Below are 22,186 nucleotides of genomic sequence, written 5' to 3' on the forward strand. Positions count from 1 at the left end.
GCCCGCTCCCAGATGTGTTCGGCCAGGCTAAGATCAGCCACCAGCTCTTCCACCAAAATGCGCCTGGCCTGGTTCGGCAGTTCAATCTGACGCAGGACCAGGCCAAGGCGATTGTGGCCACATGTCCCCAATGCCAGCAACATCAGATGCCCACCGTGGTCTCGGGAGCTAATCCCCGAGGCCTGGCGAGCTGCGAGGTGTGGCAGACGGACGTAACACATGTTCCATCTTTTGGCCGGCTGTGTTACGTCCACGTCTCGGTAGACACCTTCTCCGGTGCCATCTACGCTTCTGCCCACACAGGGGAAAAGGCAGCGGATGTTCAGAAGCATCTGCTTCAGGCATTCGCTGTCTTGGGCATCCCTAGGGCCCTAAAAACTGATAATGGCCCTGCGTATGTTTCCAAGGAGCTGCGGAGCTTCCTGCAGCAATGGGGAATAGTCCATAAGACCGGCATCCCCTATTCCCCGACAGGCCAAGCCATGGTGGAGAGGGCCCACCAGAGCCTTAAGAAGACCCTGTCCCGCCAACAACCGGCGATGAAGGTGGAGACCCCCCACGTCCGGCTGTCGAGAGCTTTGTATACCCTCAACTTCCTTAATTGCTCTTTCGACAGCCAAAATCCTCCAGTGGTCCGGCACTTCGGCAGCCACCAGCAGCTGCAGCCTAAAGTCAGGCCTCCGGTTCTGGTTAAGGATCCGGAGACCTGGCGGACGGAGGGCCCCTTCGACTTGGTGACCTGGGGGAGGGGATACGCTTGCGTGTCTACCCCCTCAGGTCCCAAGTGGGTTCCATCTAAGTGGGTAAGGCCCTTCGTCCCGAAGCAGGGGACAAAAGCAGGGACTGTGCCACAAGTCCGGCAGGCGTGTTGGCGGCGGCGGAGGAGGCAAAACCATCCACTACCATCTGCTCCTCCAGACCTTCCCTCCGTGGAGGAAGAGCCTTCCCCTCCGGCCTCTCCTCCACCAATGGACCTCCTCCTTCATGTTTCCTCTTGTTCTCCCCCACTCCCGGATATGTCACCCCGCATGTTTTATTTAAGTTGGCTTTTCGGGGAGGAACCATTCCTATGAGTTCGATGTACTTTTACTGTTTTGTATCATTTCAGTTACATCTCCCCAATGGCCCCCGCTGCGACACCGCTGGCCCCAAACCCCGGACTGGCTGGGGGACCTCTTCGAGGGTTGGGGCCTGAGCGGGTGGGCCACTTCCATTATTGAAAGTGTTATAAAAATCGTTTTGAGTTTGATTGTCCTTTCAGTTTTCGTTATGGTGATCCGCGGTCTGGTCCAGAGACTGATATCCAGGGCCACTTCTCCCAGCGTTAATCATGCGACAGTGCCCGAAGAAGAGCACATCGAGCTGGGGGACCTCTCCTCGGAGGCCGAAGAAGCTGCAGATGAGGAGGGGTCGACCGTGCCGCCCGTCGAACATCTTTGGGCGGACGAGCCCCAGCTCGAAGAAGACGAAGACTGGCCGGACCAGCCGCGGGTCCCTGAAGTTTAAGTTCATACGGACTTTTGCGTTCTTTCATTTTATTTGTTAAGAAACGGGGAGATGTTGTGGTGTGTTGTTCAGTTTCCCCAGTTATTCCCCTATTCTATGTATTCTCCCCCTAGTTTCTGCAAAATGGTTCCTCCCTCCCCTGGTTTTCCCGCCACTGCCTTCCCTTACAGTTGATTTCCATGGTAACCCCCTTCCCCCTCAACTGCCAATCTCCCTTGGTTATATAATTTCCCCTCCCCTTGTACACCTTATATGTAAGTTTTTCCTCCTCCCTGGGCCCAGTCAATCACCCCCCACTCCTCCTAGCTTTCTGGAATCTTCTCCTTTCTGGGGGTTGTGGTTGGCTGTGGTCCCGGGGCTCCTCCTTTATGTTGTATTGATTGGTTGATCACCCATGTCAGTGATGTCTGTATCCATCCCTGATTGGCTAGTTGGGCTCCCCTCCTCTCTCCACCCCTTCGTTTTAAAACTGCACCTCTCCCTCCACTCCCTGCCACACGCTGGTTGGCGTCCTCCCTTCCTGCCCCTGCCATCGGACGATCAATAAATCGGAGTTAGCCCCCAGCTTGTGGTCACCTCGTCTTTCGTTCCTCTGCGCTTCCGTCCGCTCCGCGCATCCAGCCCAGCCTGAGGCCTGAGACGCCAAAGGGGGCTGGCTTTGCATGCGCCGGGGGTGTCGGCCACCTCCCTCCACCGCTACAGCTAGCCGGACACTTGGGCCAAATACGCCCTCGCGCAACACCAGGGATCTCTCTTGCCACTGCTCAGTGGCATGTAGCAAAGCTTTCAGAAAGTTATGAAATGCTTTGCAACTCACATGAATCACTCTCAAACTATTGTAAGCACTTGTATCTACCCATATCCTTTGTCTGAATCCCTCAAATTGTTTTAAGAGGAATGAACACTGGATGTGTGAGCATGTGTAGGACTGGAAATGTGAATAGGTATGAAACTTAGGATAGCAATGCCATTAATCAGTGCAAATCCTGATGCAGATGACATGGTTCTTAGGTGTCCTTCTCCCTCCCCAGCCTTCCCTCTCACCCCCTAGCTCCTGTGTTATCCAAAGTCTGTGCCAAACAGCTCCAAAAAGACAGGAGACTCATTGTCTGCCCTGGATGAGCAGGAACACCCATTTCACAAGGAGCTGCGAGCACTGACTGTGCATTGCAGGAGGGTGGCCCAGACTGCAGGGTTTCCAGCAGCCCCAGAGCACTGAAAACAGCGAGAGGAGCTGTGATTTCTGCAACAGACACCAGGGTCTCATTGAGGCCCTGCAGAGAGCAGCAGGGCACACCTGGTGTGGAGATGCATTTCTTTGGGGGCCCCCCCCCAAATGTCCCTGCTCGTGGAGGACGCTTGGACAGCTTAACTTTACTCCCTGTATGTGACACGGCAGGTCAGGGGTTATCAGTGAATCAGAATGGTTTGGGTTGGAAGGAACTTTAATAATCATCCAGTTTTCCAAGTCCCCCGCCCTGGGCAGGGTGACCTCCCACCAGGAGGACGCTCAGAGCCCCATCCAGCCTGGCCTTGAACACTCCCAGGAATGGGGGCATCACCAGTGTAACCTGTTGTGGGCAGATTATGAGGGTGGCACGCTCCGAGACCTCTTCTCGGTCTGTCACGAATACTGTCCCGCGCACTCACCGGGGAACAGGAGGCTCAGAGCGCTCCAGCTCAGCCGGGGCGGCACCTCTGGGCATGCCCGCGGAGCTGGGCGCTCGGGCACACATCTGGGGCAACCCCGCCATCCCGGAGACCCTTCCCCCGTCCCGTCCCGTCCCGCCCCGTCCAGGGCACCGCACGCCCCGGGGGACGGGGCTGCGCCTCGTCCCGCCCCAGCCCGCACCGCGCAGCGCAGCGCAGCGCAGGCAGGACGCGAGAGAGGTGCAGGCAGCCCCCAGCCTGCTCCCGCTCCTTCTCCGTCTCCGTCTCAGTCGCTGTTCCTTCTCCTGCCTGCTCCCGCCCCCGGCCGCGGCAGTGCCCCCCGGGGCGGCGAGGGCCGCGCCCGCCTCAGGATGGCCGCGCCGCCGGGCCCCGCGCTGCTCTGGGCGCTGCTGCCGCCGCTGCTCGCCCTGGGCGCCGCGCAGCCGGGGCTCAGCCTCCACCCGCCCTACTTCAACCTGGCGGCGGCCGCCCGCATCTGGGCCACGGCCACCTGCGGCGAGGCGGCGGGCGGGGGCGGGCGGCCGCAGCTCTTCTGCAAGCTGGTGGGGGGCCCTGCCGCCGCCCCGCTGGGACGCGCCATCCAGGTAACCGGGCATCCCCGGGGCGTGCGTGGGGCTGTGTGGCTTTCTGGGGGCGTCTGATGTGACCCTGCTGTGCGCGGTCTCGTTTCCTCCTGGCTGAGCGTGTGCCGCGGGCATGGCAAGGGGAGCGTGCACCGGCGGGAGCCCCGGCAGGGAGGCTCCGGGCGGGATGGAGGGAAGCGGACAGCGCACCTGCCCTCAGGTGTCCCGGCACCTCCTGGAGGCACACGTCGCACGGGTGCGGCTGCTGCCGGCCGCGTGTGAGCTGCTCGGGCACCTGGAGTGCCCCGGGGCGCTGCTTTGTGACCGCGGTCTGCGGTGAGCAGCGAGATCACCGGGGGTAAACCAGCCAGCCTGGGGGAGCGCATGGGACGGGGCTTCGCTGGCAGCTGCCGACTGGACAGCGGGCATCTCTCTGCAGGCGGTGGGAAAAGAGTCCTGGCTTTAGTCAAGTATTTTGTGGTGTTTTGGAAGCACTAAATGTGAGGCTTATCGTCTGTGCCTTGCATTGCTTGTGGGAGGAAGCCAGAGACTTCTTGGGACTCTGACAGGGAGTATAAGCACAGAGGATAGCAAGGAGCATGCTGTTCTTTCCTGGCATAGCTCAAGATTACTACACACGTTTTGTGCCAGTCACAAGGAAGATAACTGCAAAACTTCTGAAAAAGGATTAATGGAAATATATCTTTCCTGTGGAAGAAATATATATTTCCACATTCATTAGAGGATAAGGAAGGAGTAACAAATGCACCAAACTGTTTTTCTGTGATAGATGCTTGATATCTGTTTGATCAGAGCTTTGTTAAAAGAAGGGACTTTCCTAAAGCCTCAGACCTTCCAAAGTTATTTTAATTGTATTCTCTCTTGGTGGGAGGAGAACCAGAAAGAAACTGCAATTTGAAAGGGATTTTGAAAGCTTAAAGGTCCACTGTTTGACTTTAGGCAATACAGAAAGCATACAAGTAAATTCTTAGCATCTTGGAGGAAGAGCTAGTGTTTCAAAGTCTTATGTATGTTTTATAGTGAAATAACCCTTAAGATATGGTTTCAGAAGGGGTTGCAATGGATAACAGAGTTGTTCCTCTCATTTTTTTAATGAGAATAGGTGCTCAAGAGAGGGGGAAAGGACAAAGAAGGTGCATCATGTGTATTGCCATGTGCCAGAAGGGAGCGTGCACCATCATACAACCTGTCCTCCAGGTCACTTGGCAGCCACAGACAGCACTGTGCTTTGCTCTGGACTTCCTTCCCTCTGCCATAACTCCCTGCCTCACAATGAAATCTTCTTATATCTCTCTCTTTCTTTTTATATTACCTTATATCTCTGTAGTGCTTTCAGTCATAAAAAAAGCTCAAAGTACTTTGGAGATGGCTGAGTAGTGTACAGTTCTAGTAGAAGGGAAACTGAGACACGTGTTTTACATGCTTAAAGTGAGGATACAAAAAAAGGTTGTGATGATCTGGAAACTACTTTGTTTGCTGTTTCTAACACACCTCTAAAGTTTAGGCTCCCATCCTTCCGTACTGAATGCAGCACCCGTGTTTAAAGTTGCCTGGAACAACCATGCCAGCAGGTAAATTGTAAACCCAGCAATCTCTCAGCAACTCGCTACAGCCCACTGCTGCAATGAAATCTCAAACTGACATGCCTTGAAATATCAGAAATCACAGGGCAATAAAAATCAGCCAAAGCAAACATCAGATAAACTTGTCAAGCAAGCGGAACGAAGCCTGCGTGCTGCCTCTGATGGTTTTTGTAGTTGTTTCCTTTCTGTACTAATACTCAACTGGAAATGAGGGTTTGCTGTGTAAAGGAAGAGGGAGACTATAAGGGGGGGGAGTTCTTCTTAAATGTTTGACTTGCAGGTCCTGGGTTAGAGGGCTGTTATGGTTCATGCCCAAATAAAGTTCCCAGAAGGACTATTGATGGCTCAGCCCTGGCACAAGGAAGCATGTTGTGCCTCTCAGAGCGTTTGTGTAAAGACAGATACTTGCAGCATCTCTTTCCACTTTTAACAAAGCCTCATTGAGATACATAACATGAATGCTTCTGTGGTTTACCAGTAGTTGTTGTAGTTCAAGAAGTGCTGGAAAGTCTTTCAGAACGCCAGGGAAATCCAGACAAATCCAGACATGGAAAATGCACAATGTGTGTATTTGCAAGCAACTTTTCAAGTTCAAAGACACTGTAAATAAGAGAATTTCTTCTTTCATGGAAAATTGGAGAGAATTGCATTAAACTTTCATGGAACATGAGCTTACATAGAAGGATTTAAAATCAGCAATTTAAAATCAAGTGGGTTTCTTGAGAGTCGTGAGGGAAGGTCATGTGGCTTTTACAAAGTGATAGGTGTAATAGCCACTGTGTTGTGCTGGTTCAAGTTCAAGTGATGCCACACACGTGAGTCACTCTCTTTTGGACTCTCTACAATGCTGGATTGCAGGAGTTGCTCTATGAGTAGGGAATTTGGAAAGGAGGTGCAGAATGTGATCCTCATTCTGGCAAAGGGAGAAGACAGCTCTGTTGCCAGTGCTATCTGAAAATAAGGCAAAGAGGAAGAGCAGCCCCAGCATCATTTCCATTGGTCTGCCGTTGGTTATTCTCATTCAGCTTGTCATTTAGTGATGTATCTTTTAATGAAGCCTGTCCTATCCAGCAAATCCAGAAAGAGCATTTGGATGGTGTTTAAAGGTGGTCAGTGGGGTGGCCGCTCCCTTAGTGGGCAGCTCAGCCAAGGCTCTTAAGGCAGTGCTGGACATACACTGTGGAAAGAGGTGGGTTTCCCTTATGTAGCACACTGGCATGTAGGAAATGGCTTAATGAGAACAGTGTTGAGTGAAGAAATGCACAACAGTATAAAATATTTCAGCAGCTGATAGATAAGTGGCATGCCTGGTTTTGCCTGCCAGTCTGTCCGCAGTGGTGTGCGGGCGTGAGTTAAAGTCTAACTGCATACCTGCCCTGCCAGTGGCACAGAGCTGCTGGGTATGAAAAAGTGAACAAATCCTTCATTGTTGTCACTTTCTATAACTTACAGGCAAGTTTTCATCTCCATGTGTCCCTGGTCCACACTAGCATATTTCAGCAAACTCTTTCATGCAGTTCCAGGTCTCTCCTTTGCTCAGGAGAAGCAGGGGAAAGGAGGGTAGCAAGGTCACCAGCAAATGCACACCTGCCTGCCTTATGAACTGCAGCCAAAATCAAACCAGGTTTCAAGGCTCAGTCTACTAGAATGGAGACGTGTCCTGTAACAACCAGGCAGAGCACGATGTGCCTGAGATACTGCCAGTGAGAAGGAAGGAAGGCTGCTCTGTCCAATAATTTTTTTTCTTTCATTTTTGTTTTGCTGCCTAGTTGGCAGGGTTGCTGGAATGTGATTTAAATAACTGAAACTCCAGCTGTTGCAATGAAATTCTTTGAATTATGTGCCCAAAAAGAGAAAGATGGTATCTTGAGTTCAGATCAAGTGATCTGGTATATTGAAATCACATAAGTGCATGTAAATTAAACTCTTGTGTTTAATACTCCCCATTGTTTTCTTCTCATTCAACCTTTCTTTGAGGTTGTTTCCAGATCAGAGCTGAAACTGCTGTAACAGCAACTGTTTCCTGTGTACTTCCAGCCTGATCTTTGTGAATGTAATTTAGATCTAAAGACTAGGTTTCAAGCTCATTATAAAGCTATTTAGGGAAGTTTGCCCTGTTGTAACATATATGTCAGAACTCAGGTATGCATTTGTCAGGGAGGATGCTCTGATGTGGTAGTTACTGCAGTTGCTGTGCATAGATTGATTTCTTAGGGTATGGATTTTTGCAGATAGTGATGTGATGTTCTTTGTCATCGCTGCAGAAACTGGCAGCGTTGCCTGTAGCTAACATGGGTTGATGTTGGGCAGCAAACCACCTGAATCAGACAGAATCTGCCCTATTGGAGTTTGTATTAAAGTCAGCCAAACCATCTTCTCTAACAGAGCTGGAGGAGAATCGTGTTATAACATGACCCCAGCTGTAGTTAACCAACTCGTGTGTGTGAGTATTTGGTCTCTCTGAATTGTCAGGAGTTAACCCCCAGCCAGATTGGCATCGGCTGTGCTAAATCAGAACAGCTAATGATAGCCATGTCTTCTGGAAACTGCATCATATTCTGGGCTTTCTGGAAGAGCAGGATGAGGGTGGAACTACTGCTAGATGCAGATGCTGAAATCACTGCTATTGATGCAGAAATATTCAATTCAGTGAACATCTATTTCAGTTTCAAACATCAATTTTCTATTCAGTGGACGTATTTGAAAGGCACAGGATGATTTATTCATATCAGATGAGATAGATTATGTATTTTCCAATCCATTAGTAACTATGGTAGATCTTAAATAAATTCTGCTAAACATCTTGAACTCACCAAGCTTGCAAGACTGCACCCAGCAAGAGTGTGAGAGCTCTTCTGTTACTTCTCTGTAAAAAGGGGACAAGTACGATTGCTCCATTACTTTACACTGGTTAGTCTGACAGCAGTGGCAAACAAAACAATGGCACTTATATAGGAGTCTGTTAATTCTTAAAAGGTAGGAATGTGCTTCATGCCCAGCAGTGCAGATTGTGGAAACAACAAAAGGTTTGTCACATGCTTTTTGATGGTAACATGTGCTTAGTTGACAAGGTAACATTTGCCCCATTCCCTTTATTTTAAACAGGAGTCCAACACAGTGTCAGCAACTCACAGACTGATGGATTAAGCAGCTGTCCTACTGAAGTAGCCATGGGGGGTGTACTGCCATTCAATGAAAATGTTATTTTTCAACAAAGATCTGTAGCTGGCACAGTTTAGCATTTTCACTGATTATCTCCACCTAGTGTTGGAAAAAGAAGTGAATGGGACACTAAAAAGGTCCCTTAATAACTAATTTCAGCAGTTCAGCACTAATCTTAGTAGACTGTAAAATGTGTTTTCTTGGAGATAAAAATAGCTTGTGGGTGAGCCAAGACATGAAATCAAAAGACAATTAAGTTTCCTGAAGTTGATTCATCATTATTGTACAAAGAGCTTAAGAGACTCTCAAAGGGCATCTCTGGATTGTGGCTTTAGTTATGGACTGGAAATTGGGCAGTAACTTCTTGAAATGAAGGTACAATGGTATTCTTTAAAGGGAACAGTCTGTTGCATTTTCCACCAGTACATATTGTTTAGAAAACTCGGATTCAGAATGTATTTTAATGGCACAAAAAAAATGAAAACAGTGTTATAAAATTCTAATACCAAACTTATAGCCAAGTAACAGAGCTTTTTTGTTATGGTTTTATTTATACCAGGCAATGTGTATATGTGTTCATGGTGTTTTAGAAGAATCAAGGATAATTTGTTTGTTGTTCCTAATCCAGTTTAAAGAATCTTTATTTCACTAATTTTCTGTAGATTTCCTGCAGACACTACTGTAGAAATAATATAGGTAATTTCATCAAAATGTCAATAAGTTAATTAAGATTTACTGTAGTTCCCTTATTGAGATTTCTGAAGCTTTAGTTTGTAACATAAAAGTCAATGTGTTTCAGTGTGTAATTTAATTACTAGGGGAATAATTTATACATTAAAAATTATGGTATATAAAGGCACAACACAAAATTTACTCACATTTTTAGTCAACACCCTAGTTGAGAATCTCCATTAACAACCACGTGCTGTCAGTGTGTGAGATGTTGTCTGAGACCATGTTTTTGATTGATTGTGTTTCAGGGCCAGTTTTGTGACTACTGCAATGCTGCTGATCCCAGCAAAGCTCACCCGATAACCAATGCCATTGATGGCACTGAGAGCTGGTGGCAAAGTCCCCCTCTTTCCATGGGCTTGAACTACAACGAGGTCAATGTCACCTTAGATCTGGGGCAGGTGAGTGCCTGAGCTATGGGGTGAGCTGTGATCATTTCTTGCACTTGTGCATATGCTTTGCAGTTGGGAGAGGTGTTTGAGCTGGTGATTTTCGCTTCCTGATGTCACTTCCAGCTTTTTTGTCTGGTTTATGTTCTGTCCAAGATGACTGTATATTGTATGAAGTGATTGTTTTCCTTTAGGAATTTTGATGATGGAGGTTCTTCCACTGGGATCATACAGATGTAGTGACAGTGTACTTTCTTTCACAGACACTGTAACTCATTCATTTGAAGTGGCATGGGGGGACGTCTCAGTTGAAAATCAAACTCTACCTTCTGTTTAATATTCCCCTTTTCCACGAGCTTAGAGAGAGAGAGGCTTCATGATCTCTGTGCCTGCATGCATTTTCAGAATAATGTTTGGAATCTGCTTTTGCCTCAGGCATCTTTCTGGTTTCTCTGTCATCCAGCAAGATCTTCGAGATAGACAGAAGAATACTGATAAGGTGGTCTAAAGGGAAGGGACAGCAAAACCAGTGTAATATGAATTAGTAATGAGACAGTAACAAGAACACCCATATTTCCCCTGCAAGCAATAGGCAAGTAGCTAAGTGTGAAGCCTCTGTATCTGTTTTTTAAGCCACAGAGATGGATTCTCAGCTGCCATGACTGAGTGTTGATCCGGTGAAGTTAGTTACACTGTGAAGCAAATTCACATGACATGAAAACACGTGTTTATAAATATATGTGTGGGCCTGCAAAATATATGTATCCACATGCATATGTATTTTGGATTGCAGTCATTGTTTATTGACTGATTATACAGGACAGGATTTTTTGAGTAGACTTTCAGTTTAGTTGACAGCAAGGCTGGGGATAACTAAGAAAGTATTTCTCTGTGAGACTTAGCTGCCATTTTGCTGGGGATTCAGGTGCAACTTATTTTACATCTTGTCTTACATGGTGTTCTAATACTCTTGTTCCTCCCACGGGTGGAATGGTTCTCATTTTGAGGATATCCTCAGTCAGTGTTTCTGTATCCAGTAGAGCTGCAGTGCAGAAAGGCCATACTAAGCTTATTTTCCTGCTGTGCACTTTTTACCTTCCTTGGAGGACCTACTGACAGACACCTTACTTTTTATGTGCTGGTTAAAGTTCTGAGAAACTTCTTCCCTTGAGAGGAGGGATATGAGCTAAGTGTCCTCTTTTCATGGGACTCCTTGGGCACCAGCAGCTATGTGCTAAGATTTCTGTAGTTGTTAAAGGATTTCTTAGAGTGAGATTGCGTGTTTCTCAATACTCTGGTACTACTTGGAAAGATGGCTCTGAATCCCCTTTCTTGGAAATGAAGGTCATCAAAGGCAAAGGTGAAAATCACTCCATGTCCTGTGATCAGGAATGAATCATTTCTGCTGGTGGATACATGAGGGTTTGGTAAGATTCATATGATTTTTTTCCCCCACTTCACAGACTTTCATCATTTAACTTCTTTCATCCAGTTAAACCTTAACCTCAGGATTTGTTTAAACTTGAGATTCACTTTTGACATTTTGCTTAGTATTTTCACTCCCAAATTTATCCAGTAGCACACAATACTAATAATAATGAAGAACATTAAGTACTGTCACAGAGTAAGTCTACAAAAGTGAACAGGTAAGCACTGAGATCCCAATTCACCTTACCTTATTTCCTGGTCCTAAATATTAAGAGTTTGGTGTGTCTTAAAGATACAGGCTTTCTTAGTAATTGACAGAGACAATTTTTCAGAGTGCAATTCCCCCTCAACTGAGCTGAGATTAAGGTTTTGGGTTTTAAGGAAAAACAAATCTTAAAGTTAGATGTGTATCTAAATACAGAACAGAAAAGATAACAGGGATTTAGTTTTCCTCACTAATTATTTTCCCTTTTTTGTTTGTTTTTTGTTTTGTTGTGGTGTGGTTTTTTTGTTTTGTTTCGTTTTAATACAAGTTACTTTTTTCTGCACACAAAAAATGGAGTTTTTTGTTTCACAGAACATGACAAACATGTACAAATGCGTGCAGGGAAGCAATGACTGACTGTAAGTTGGTCATCAAGCATCCACAATTAGAGGAAGCAGGACATAGTGTGAAGTCAAAAGCTTTTATTTTCTGCATTCCTGCCATTATATCTTTATGATTGAGAGCAGAGTCCCAATGGAGCCTCCTACCATGGTCATACGACAATATTTAATTGAATAGCTGCACCATGATGGAAGTTTTAGTGCTCACTACAGTGAAGTTGGAACAGAACACCCACCTGGTGCTGCTTCTGTTTCACAAAGGCTTGGGTGATTTTGAAAATCAAAATGCCTTCAGGCTGTTAAATCTGTTTGCAAGAAGAATGCTCATTTTACTGTACTTCATAATATGAGAAAAAGCAAAAACCTGAAAGCAAACCCCCTGCTTTACTTCCCTTTCTGACTTTCTGTACTATAGTTACATTTCTAATCAATCACAGTCCTTCCGAATAACAATTATAATGTTGATCCCTGAGGCACTCTCTCCTTTCTGTTAACATACCTGCTTACACTGTGGCTATTCCTGACTTGTTTGAAATATTTGGATCAAATGAAATCTCAGTTATTCCTCTAATTGGTTATGGTTTTCCCAATGTAGTTTTTAACTGCTTTTAAACTTCTGAATCCAGGATGTCTGACTGAATTTCATTACCCTTCCCCTGACTCTTTGGATTGCCTAATTTCAACAGGTGTGTCCTCATCTTTGGCTTGCTTAATGCTCAGCAGATATTACAGTAACACTGCCCCAGGTATTTTTCTGAACTCCCTCTTCAGAAGAAATGAAAGTTCAGGATAGCATGATAGCGTATGATGAAAAAGAAATGTCCAACTACAAAAAGTAGTTCAAAGAAGTATAGGCCATATATTTTATTGTTGCTTTTTGTTATGTATAATTTTTTTTTTGTTTTTGCTGTGTGCATTTTGGCAATGATATAGTGCTGAAAGACTCAGACTCAGTGGAATTTTGAGCACTAATATGTTGAATAGTTTTTATGTAGCGATACTATTAGTCACTGTTGTAAATTAAAAGTACACAGTGGAATGCAATGTCCAAATTAGTACTTTTATTAGGGATGGAGGGCAGCTCAACCATAAATTTAAGCTAAGTGGTGTGGCCTGTGGAGGACTTTATGCTTTTATGTTTTCTACCAGTTAAGGCATATAAACATTTTGTAAATAGTGTCACAGTTTGGCAGATCTTCTGAGTTGCTTTTATATGGTAGAGGGCTAACTTTTATATTTGGTAGCAAGTCTTTGATTTACAAACAATATTTGTTGCTTGGAATATTATTCAGCTTTGGCTAAATTGTTGAGAACTAAAACCAATTGTTCTTAACTTAAAAAAGACTGACGTGGTAACTGAAAATGTTTCTGAAGTTACAGTTAATTTAAGTGTCATTCTGTAAAATACAATGTTCTGTGCTCACTTCTGTAGGGAGAAACTCTCAAGGTGGTGGGAGATTTATCACAAACTGCATTGAACTGTGCTCCCAAAAATAGTCATTGCACTCATTGTGCTTGGCTTTTGAATACTTTGTATTGTTGCTGACCCTGAAATCAGACCCAGCTCTAGCCTGAAGTTGCATAACCTCTATAATAACAGTGGGAAGTCCTACAGATTAGGACATGAGAGCCACTGCACAAGGCTTCTGCAGTGCTGCAGAGCTGTGCCTCAGTGACACAAAGCCCTTCCTCTGGAACCCCTCCACAGCTCTGAATCCACAGCAGCACCAAGCCCTCCTCTGCTGTCTTGGTTCACACTGGGGAGAAAAGGGACTTGTAAGACTGGGGAAGGTGCAATACTGTCCCACAATACCCAAAAATGGGGATGCTAACAGCACAGAAGTGTTCCTTTGTATTAGAGAACTCTGGTTCTGAGTATTTCAGTTTGTGCAGGAAGCTGATTTGGGATCGTGCTGCAGAACAGTATGCTTTGAAGTTAGTTGTGATTTTTGGCTCAAACCACCACAGGAAGGTGTATCTGTTTGTGAACTCTAGAGTAACACAACTTCATTTGATGAAGTAACATCTGTCTGATAGAATCATCCTAAAGTTGGATCACATATTTAATTTAATACATATTTCATTTATTCCTAGGTTACACCACAACTCATTCAGAATTGAGCTACCAGCCTTAATAAGGGAAATACCTTAAAATATGTTCTTTCTTGATCATATGTTTTCCTTTAAGTTGTAGTCAAGGTGTTGTGTTTTTTAAAACTTTAATTAAGGACCTTTTCAATGGCTCAGCATTTTTTCTTGTGTTTGCAGTAGTTGCACGTCAGTGCTTTTAAAATGCATTTCTGATACTAATTTGATATTATTCTGAAAATATGAGGAGAAAACCTCACAAGTCTTGTTCTCCTTTCCTTTTCTGACTCTGTCTTCCTTTGGCTTTTCTTCAGCATCCTTTTAGGAAGGTCTTGGTTCCCACTCACTGATCTCACTTCCCTCTCTTCATGTCTGTACTTCTGCTCCCCCCTTCTTCCTTTCTATGCTCATTCCTACATGTTACTTTAATTTTGTGATATGTTGTTCTAAATACCTCAGTTTTAACCCAGTGTAGTAAAAGCAGAACTTCTGCTGGTTGCCTCTAATCCTTTGCACTTCCCTGGGTTTCTTTCCAGTGTTGACAGTCCTACTGTGTTCCTTCTACTTTGGACTGCAGCCCTCATAAGGAGACATTTTTCTTCTGGACAACTGAGGGCTGAATCATACAACAAATCGTTTCCCATATCAATAGCTTCAGTGTTCTGTGAAGAAATAGGCCATATGTAAGAAATAATTATGAGCATTGAGTTGGTCTTTGTCCAAATCCTAATGGAAAAGTGGCTGCATGAAAAATTTCAGTAAAACAATCGAGACTCATTGATGTAGCAGTCTGCAGCCTTGGCAAAAAGACCAAAGACTGGTTGAATGTGGAGGAAGGACTATCATTTTGTCTCTGGATGCAGTTCTTCCTTCTAGAGCCCATGCTATATAGGGAGAACTTCTTCCTTCTGGTCCTGCCATCAGCTGGGTCAGAGCAAAGATCTCCAGATGTGTCTATGAGACCTTTTTAGAGGCGCTGACTCACCTAACTAAAGACATTTTTCAGCATCAGTGGCTGATTAAAAGAAAGCATGATGTGAATGCAGCATGGCCAGGGATAACTGAACAGCATTGGAAATCCTGTGCTTATTCCTGGCTTCTTCACCCCAGACTAGGAGGCTGGAGCACAAGGAATGACTTCAGCATGCTGTACAATGGGAGCCTCTGCAGGCACTGTCACTGTTTGTGCAGTGCAGTCATTGCTGTGTCAATGTGCACTCAGTTGAGCTGAATGGAACACACTCAGGAGGTCTGATGCCTCTCAGGTACTACCCACACACAATTTTCTCTGCACCTCTGCTACAGCTATGTTTCCACACACCCAGAAGAGTAGCTGGAAACTCCAGAAATGCTGGCCCACCTCTCTCTCTAGTTGGGATTTTTTTGTATTGTCATTTGTGTTACAAAATACATGGCTGGGAATTGACAAATACTGACTGTCAGGAGTGCTTTATACAGTACCTGGGTCTGCCAGGGTGCCTCAAGTCCTACTGAGATGTTTGAATGAAAGGACTGCTTCCCTCTTTGCAGCATCAAGAAATCAAAGCTTTTAATTTAAGCCAGAGTTTGCAGGATTTTTATTTCGTTTGAGCAGATTGATGCTTTTGTGGCTTGGTCTCTGGCAGGAAACAATGGTCAAGACTTTTTGGCTTCATTACACCAGGAGACCAGTGGGCATGCACACACCAACCCTGTGCAGTCAGTGTGTTCTGGAGCAGGTGCTGAACACAGTTCACACTCCCTGAATCCCTCCCCTGCATCAGCCTCCCTTTGAAAAGTTTAATTTTTGTACTGAGCCATATTGGATTTCTGTCTCTTCTGAGCAATCCAGAACACCAACCACATGATTCAAGATAATGAAAAAACCTACAATGACAACCAAACCATGCTGAGGGAAGTTTTGGTGGTGCAGCTGTATCTGCCAATAACAGTCTGAGGAAATTTCACCCTGCTGGAAATAGATTCAAGTTACATGAAGAAACATTGCTGTGATATCTTTTTGAAACACATCTAAAGATCTACAGAATGCCTCAGATAGATGGTCTACCTGGATTTAGTTGGATTCTTGCTACTGCCACAGTCCAGGACTTTTTATTCTTCATGAGCCAAAAAGGAAGAACAGTATTTTCCTACAGAAGCAGCACACACATCATCATGATTGTTTGGAACATGGTGTGGTTTTTTTCTTTTGCACAAGTTTATGTCCAGCACTCATCTGACAAGTCATTTCAGTGTTTTAGTATCCTGGTTTGAGTTTATGGTGTCAGGAATGGAGTAAAATGTGCTATATCTTTTATATATTCATATCTAACTTTTATCCATTTTTAATCCTTTCTAGGATTTAAAAAAATCTTGGAAATTTCTCTTTGTGAAGAGTTGTTTAAACTTTTAAGGAGAAAATAGAGAAAACATTTTAAACTAATATTATTGAGAATTTCAGCATTCTCTTGAAAATGCAGTGGGTAATAGGAAGTTTTCTTCCTGTTGGTGGTTTAAAATAAGTAGTGAGCATGCTGTTAGAGATCATGAATGTTATATCATTAATGATAATGGTACAATGTAGCTCTCAATCAATTTAAATGATCTCTTTTAATATCATCTTAAGATCACCTGAAAGAGCTTTTATAGAAATCTTTCTCTTTATAGTGTAATACAGTTAATGCATAATACTGAATTTTAATTTTCATTCTCAGAGGAGGAGGGAATTTTGTTCATTCTACTTGATGACTTTTAAAAACTTTTTCTGGGTTTTTGTGATTCTTTAAGGCCATCGACTGCTAGAACATTTTAAATCTGAACAAACCTGAGTGAACAGGAAAAAGATCACATCAATGTGGAATTGATTAAATTCCAGCTGTTGATAATCCATCATGTTTGACCTATGGTGCTGGATTACAGCAGGATATGATGTTTGACTCTACAGTAATACATCCTCATTTAAACAAGCATTTCCAGAGTGGATTGTTTCCATTACTGGAAATAAAATGCCATTTCCACTTTTAAATCCAGGTCTTTATTCAAATAAGAAAATGGTCAGAATTTTGCTTAAGTCATACTTCTGGGATTTTTTGTGAAAATTTTTACTATTATATAATTATACCAAAATGGTGACTTACAGTTTTAACTGTCCTTTTGAGAGATTGTTGTTTTTTTATGAAACAAATTTGGCTTAAAAGCAACCAAATAAACTTTTTTTCCAAAAATTAAGGCACTTTCTTTTTTTTCTCAGAACTAAATGGCTGAAGGAAAACATTGCTTTGAGTTTAGTTTGCCTTTTTCTCAGGGTAGGTCTTAGGTCAGGATCAAGATTCAAAGTATTGAAATGCCAGCTTAGAATATGTGATTAAAATTGGCTTTAATGGTTGCTTTTCTAGGTCTTATGTCAGCAAGGTTACTCTTTTATCTTCAGATAGGATTTATTTGCTAACCCAAGGATTATTTTTCTTCTGCTGTTGTCTCATCAGATCTGGAGAGAGACCATCCATCAATTTGGTCAGTATTTAATCTTAGTGGAAGTTTAGATGTTCAAGTGCCCTTCTACATCCTTGATCCAGGCCAAACCAGATCATAGGCACTCATGTGAAGTCAGAAGCAGGACAGATGATAGGCATGGTGACTATGTTTTGGTGATATGTTGTCATTAACTGGCACTAATTTAATTTTTATCTGACCTGTCCCTTTTCCATTTCTGAATGTGCCTGTGCAGACCTGAGCAGTGTTTCAAAATCAGAGGTGGAAGGAGAGCATTATGCAAATGAATACAAGGTTTTCATGTACAACAGAACTGTGAAGTTGCCATACTTCTTTTTTTCCCCTCCGGTTTTATTTGCATGGAAATATGCAAGGAGTGGTGCTAGGTGGCAGTTCTTTAAGCATTGGCTGACTTGCAGAGCTCCTGATACAATACACGTTTTTGAAGAGTAGGTATTAGGTCACTCTTGTAAATGCTCCACAATGTGACTACAAGCTGTGGAGCCCTGGAAAAGGCAGGACCTTGTCTATATGCTTCCTTTATTTCCTCTTGAGCTTTCCAAACCACTTGTGTTGGTTAAATCTGTATCAGTGAACACACAGAGTGTTATCAGCACTTGCTAACGTGCATGTCAAATGGGACTCCCAAGAATCTTAAGACATAGGGGAAGAAAGACAATGTATTAATGTTGCCTGCCAGTGAAAACCTGGCTTGAACAGGCAAATGCCCCTTGAGAGATTCAGCTGACCAAAAGTGAGAACATGAAGCACATTTTTTTTTAGGAGTTTCAGAACTATTATGCTTTCCTAGAATAATACCAATCTTTGCACTGGGTGGCTGTACCAGATGACACGTAATGTCTGTGTGGCTGATACATCTACTCTGAAACTTAACAATGAAGTGGCAGAAGTTACTCGAAGGGTATCAGAAACTCAGTAAGAGCAAATCTTGCCACCGTCCCCAGAGTATTCACCCATTTCTCACAATGGCTAAAATCAGGCTTTCCATCAGCATTTTAAGGTCATTGCTTCACCTGTGCAGTCATAAGTCTGGGTTTTGCCATGGCTCTGTCAATGGAATGGCTGCCACTTACTCTGCTCAGTGTTGTTGTCTAGTAAGTAATTTCTCCTATGGAGATAATGTCTCTTTGCTAATTTAATATCTCTGGAGGTAAAGCTGGTGCTTTTCAGACTGTGTTAAGTAGCAGGTTAAATTTCAGCACTAACGGAAAAGTTGGGTTATTTTCCTCCTGGTTCTCTCTAAGTTAGCATCATTCAGCAAAGCAAAAGTTTCTGAAGTGGGTTGCAAGGGGCAATACCTGCTGCAGTGATGCCTTGGTGTGTGTGTATAAAAGGGGCTTGCCCTGCAAAGTAGTTGTAAATACTACATAAATGAATGCACAACAAAAAAAAAATTCACTTTTTTTCTTCTGAGATGTGAGTTGTTATCATGAGAAGATGCTCCATGAAGTGCCTGAATTCCTCCTATTTCTCCTTGAAGTTTTACTTTCTACTGTGAATACAGTATACAGGTATTCAGAAGCTGATGTCTGAAATAAGTGTGTGAGGATGGAGGCTGCACGTAGCCATGGGATTGTCATGTGCAGAGCTGGTTAGGGACAAGTATTTCCAGGCGTCTGTTGCACTGCATTATTTGCCATTTGCCCCTGCCTCTTGGTGGTCCCAGTTGGTGTGACAGCTACTGAATTGTTCCTGCCTGACAGCTGAATGGGCCAGGCATGCCAAAAGATGCTGTTCCTAGTTCATGGTTGAGAGCTTGTATGCACTTGTGGTTTGGAGTCTAATAAACTTTGTAAAGTCTTAGCTTCAGGGTTATGACATTTATGAGGTATGAGCAAAGATAAACTGCTTGGGTGTATTTGATGTGGGGGCTCTGGGAGCAGTTACTTGACAAACTGCTGACTGCAGTCTCCCCCATCAAAGTGAGAATCTCCTGCCAGCAGATGGTTCTCAGTTGAGGTTGTTGAGGGGGAAATTCCAGTGCAGCTTCACTTTAATATTGAGTGTACTTCAGTATTGGTTCGCTTTTATTGACAGCTCCATCCATGTCATAGTTTAATTTTTAAATTACCCTTAGGATCAATCTGTGTTTAGCTTTTTCTGTAAAGGTAATTTTTATTAATGTCCTGGTTTTTAGATAGACTGTGGACTATCTCAAGATGCTTACTGTAAGACTTCCTGTCTTGTAAGACCCACTTCTTCTCTAGTGTTTGGGAGCCCTCTGTGTGATACACAATGAGCTCTTAAGGAAGCCAGATGAAACTCTTGGCCTTGGGAACCTTGAGCTGATGGAGCTCTTTGAGCTGTTTCAGACACTGAATGAGCTACCACTTAGAAAATCTCTCCTGTGCTATTTGATCCCCACAAACTCTGGGGTGGCTTGATTCCATTGCTTGGAAGGTCTGTCAAGGAGCAAATTCATCTGGAAATAATCTTAACATGAGGGAGTGGGTGGCTGGGATTATTATCAACCAAAGGAATCCCAATGTAAAGGGTATTTGCATTTTCTCTTCCATGATTTTGATATGCTTTAGCTACAAGCACAATTACCTGCTTGGAATGCATCACAACTATCCCAGGGTGCTGCAAAAGCAGCTTAGTTGAGTGATCCAACTTTTCCAGGTTGAGTACTGTACCCTTAACACACCCAAGCAATCAGTGAGCCGCACAACAGACCTGTTCTGAAATGTCAGAGATGGCGTTTGACACAGTCCTCTTGCACATGTCTTAATGTTCTTGAGCACATTGCCGGGTGAAGTAGCCAGCTGAGAATCTGGCCTCTGATTTTAGTGAGAATGAAACTGCCGAGAATAACCTTCTCCCTGTGCACTACAGAAAAAGTGTTTATTTGCATTAGTTTTATTATTGCTGTACTTTTATAGAGTTAAAAAAAAGCTCCTGACAAGATCTATGTATATTCTGTCACCAGCTCTTCCATGTTGCCTATATCCTTATCAAGTTTGCAAATTCTCCTCGTCCAGATCTCTGGGTCTTGGAAAGATCGGTAGACTTCGGAAAAACTTACACTCCCTGGCAATATTTTGCTTGTAAGTATCAATCCTTGTGTCACTGGTCTTTGGGGACAGGAAATTTAATAATTTCCTCAGTAGCAGCAAAATCAAACCATGGGGCTTGCTGAGGATTTCACCTGCAGAGAAGACAGTGAATGTTAATATGTTTATCTTTTCTTATTTAGCCACAATAAATTAGTGGTAGGAGTGTATGAGTATGGTATTTTGAAAGTGTAACTCAGCACATGAATGTTTTTCACTTTTTTAGAAATTTCTGATTTGTTTTGTTTCTCTTGTTTTTTTGGGAATGTCAGAACTTCGGTGTCCTTCTTCCCTTGGGACCCTGGAGTTTCTTGCAAAAATCAAAGTAAAATACAAGTGCAAAATCTTGTAGTAGCCATATAGAATTTTTCTGGTGATGATATGAGAAATACTGTGCCATGTCTTGTCAGGCACCACTGAATTGCTTAGGAAGAGAGATTATTGTTTTGAGGACTGTATGTTATTCTGCTTTGTGACACAATCACCATTATTACTCTATTATTGGGAGAATTTACCTGAGAGCACAGGGGGTACCTGTCTGCTATTTTAAATTAGAACAATAGGGCCTATTTTATATAAAATTAATTTTGTTCTTGCTTGACTAGACTCGAGAGCAGATTGCTTGGAGCGCTTTGGAAAGGAGGCAAATCTTCCCGTGAGGAGGGACAGTGATGTCCTGTGCACCACCGAGTACTCTCGCATTCTGCCTCTTGAAAATGGAGAGGTAGGTGCTTTCAGGAAGGCATGTAGATGCTGGAAGCAAACATCACTGGTTTCAGAAGTTTGTAGTGCTTCAGTTGGAAGTAATTTTTTAGCTATGACTGCTTGAATCTCTATCAGGAAGTCCATAACCTAAACCTCAGTGAGATTTTGGGAGCATGACCTGACTCCTCCTAATTTTCACCACTCCCTATGGGGGTAGGAGCTGCTCAGGGAAACCTTGTATTTGATATTTATCATCATTTATGTACCTCACTATAGCCATGTGCATTTGAAGGTGTTGACTGCATTTTCTGAGTTCTTCCAACAAGCATGGCAATACTTGGTACAGAATTGCTCATATTAGTGAAGGCTGTTGAAACAGATATTTATCATTCAAGAAATAGTAGCTGTAAAAAAATGTTTATATATATATATTTATATGATATATGAAAACTACATTTTTATAATAAAAGTATTTGGAAAACATTTCTTTGATTTTAGCCATTTTTCCTTGCTGGCAGAACTGCGACTTGTATTCTTGTATTACTTGGATGAATGTTAAACTCCTGGATGTGCTGATGGCTCCTCCTGGCATTCTGCTCTTACGCCTGATGTTGTTAGACTCCAGATCTGAGCTCCTCAAGAGTTATTAAGAGTTTTGAGCAGATGGATCTAGGGTTTCATAGTAAAATAGAATTTATTTGTTTAAGTATCTGTAAAATTTTCCTAATCAGATATTGTAAAAAATAATTTCCACAGAAGAGCACTGCTGGTGCCAATCCCTATTACATGCTCAATGATTTTTCTTGAAGGAATTGTGCTGCAATTGGAACAATCATCATACCCTTGTTACGTGCTTCAGAATACAGGAGCCATTTGAAAATAGACATTTGTTATCTGGATGGTTATAAATAAATGCAAGTCTTTTACTGAGCCCTGTACTTACAAACTAGGTTGTTCATTCAATACAGATTCATGATTGCTGAGCTGCTGGCAGCTGTTTCTTTAAAAAATAAAAATTATTGGATCCCTTGTTTTGGAAGTCAGAGAAACCTGCTTTCATGTGAGGGGATTTTCTAAAGCAACACTGTGTACTTTCTTCCAGAAGACCATTAATACGCTCACAGGCACTGGACCTGCTAACAATAATATTTTCCAGGAATGTTTATGCCTTGACCCAAAAATAAATG

The 22,186-nt window shown here is 43.4% G+C and overlaps 1 protein-coding gene across 3 annotated transcripts in view; it reads left to right on the forward strand.

Moving 5' to 3' along the window:
• The first annotated feature begins 3,527 nt into the window (after positions 1 to 3,527).
• The window catches only part of LAMA3 (laminin subunit alpha 3), a 109,562-nt gene continuing 90,903 nt past the window's right edge, over positions 3,528 to 22,186 (forward strand). For all 3 annotated transcript variants that reach the window (XR_010029309.1, XM_063167542.1, XM_063167549.1), the window contains exons 1-4: positions 3,528 to 3,761; positions 9,487 to 9,639; positions 20,171 to 20,288; positions 20,900 to 21,018. Coding sequence is in view for 2 of the 3 variants with exons in the window: in XM_063167542.1 (XP_063023612.1) it covers positions 3,528 to 3,761; positions 9,487 to 9,639; positions 20,171 to 20,288; positions 20,900 to 21,018 (624 nt within the window). In the remaining variant the exon portion in view is untranslated. The remainder of the gene's footprint in view (positions 3,762 to 9,486; positions 9,640 to 20,170; positions 20,289 to 20,899; positions 21,019 to 22,186) is intronic.

Source organism: Melospiza melodia, chromosome 1, assembly GCF_035770615.1.
Source record: "Melospiza melodia melodia isolate bMelMel2 chromosome 1, bMelMel2.pri, whole genome shotgun sequence".
In the NCBI taxonomy this organism is placed as follows: Eukaryota; Metazoa; Chordata; class Aves; order Passeriformes; family Passerellidae; genus Melospiza; species Melospiza melodia.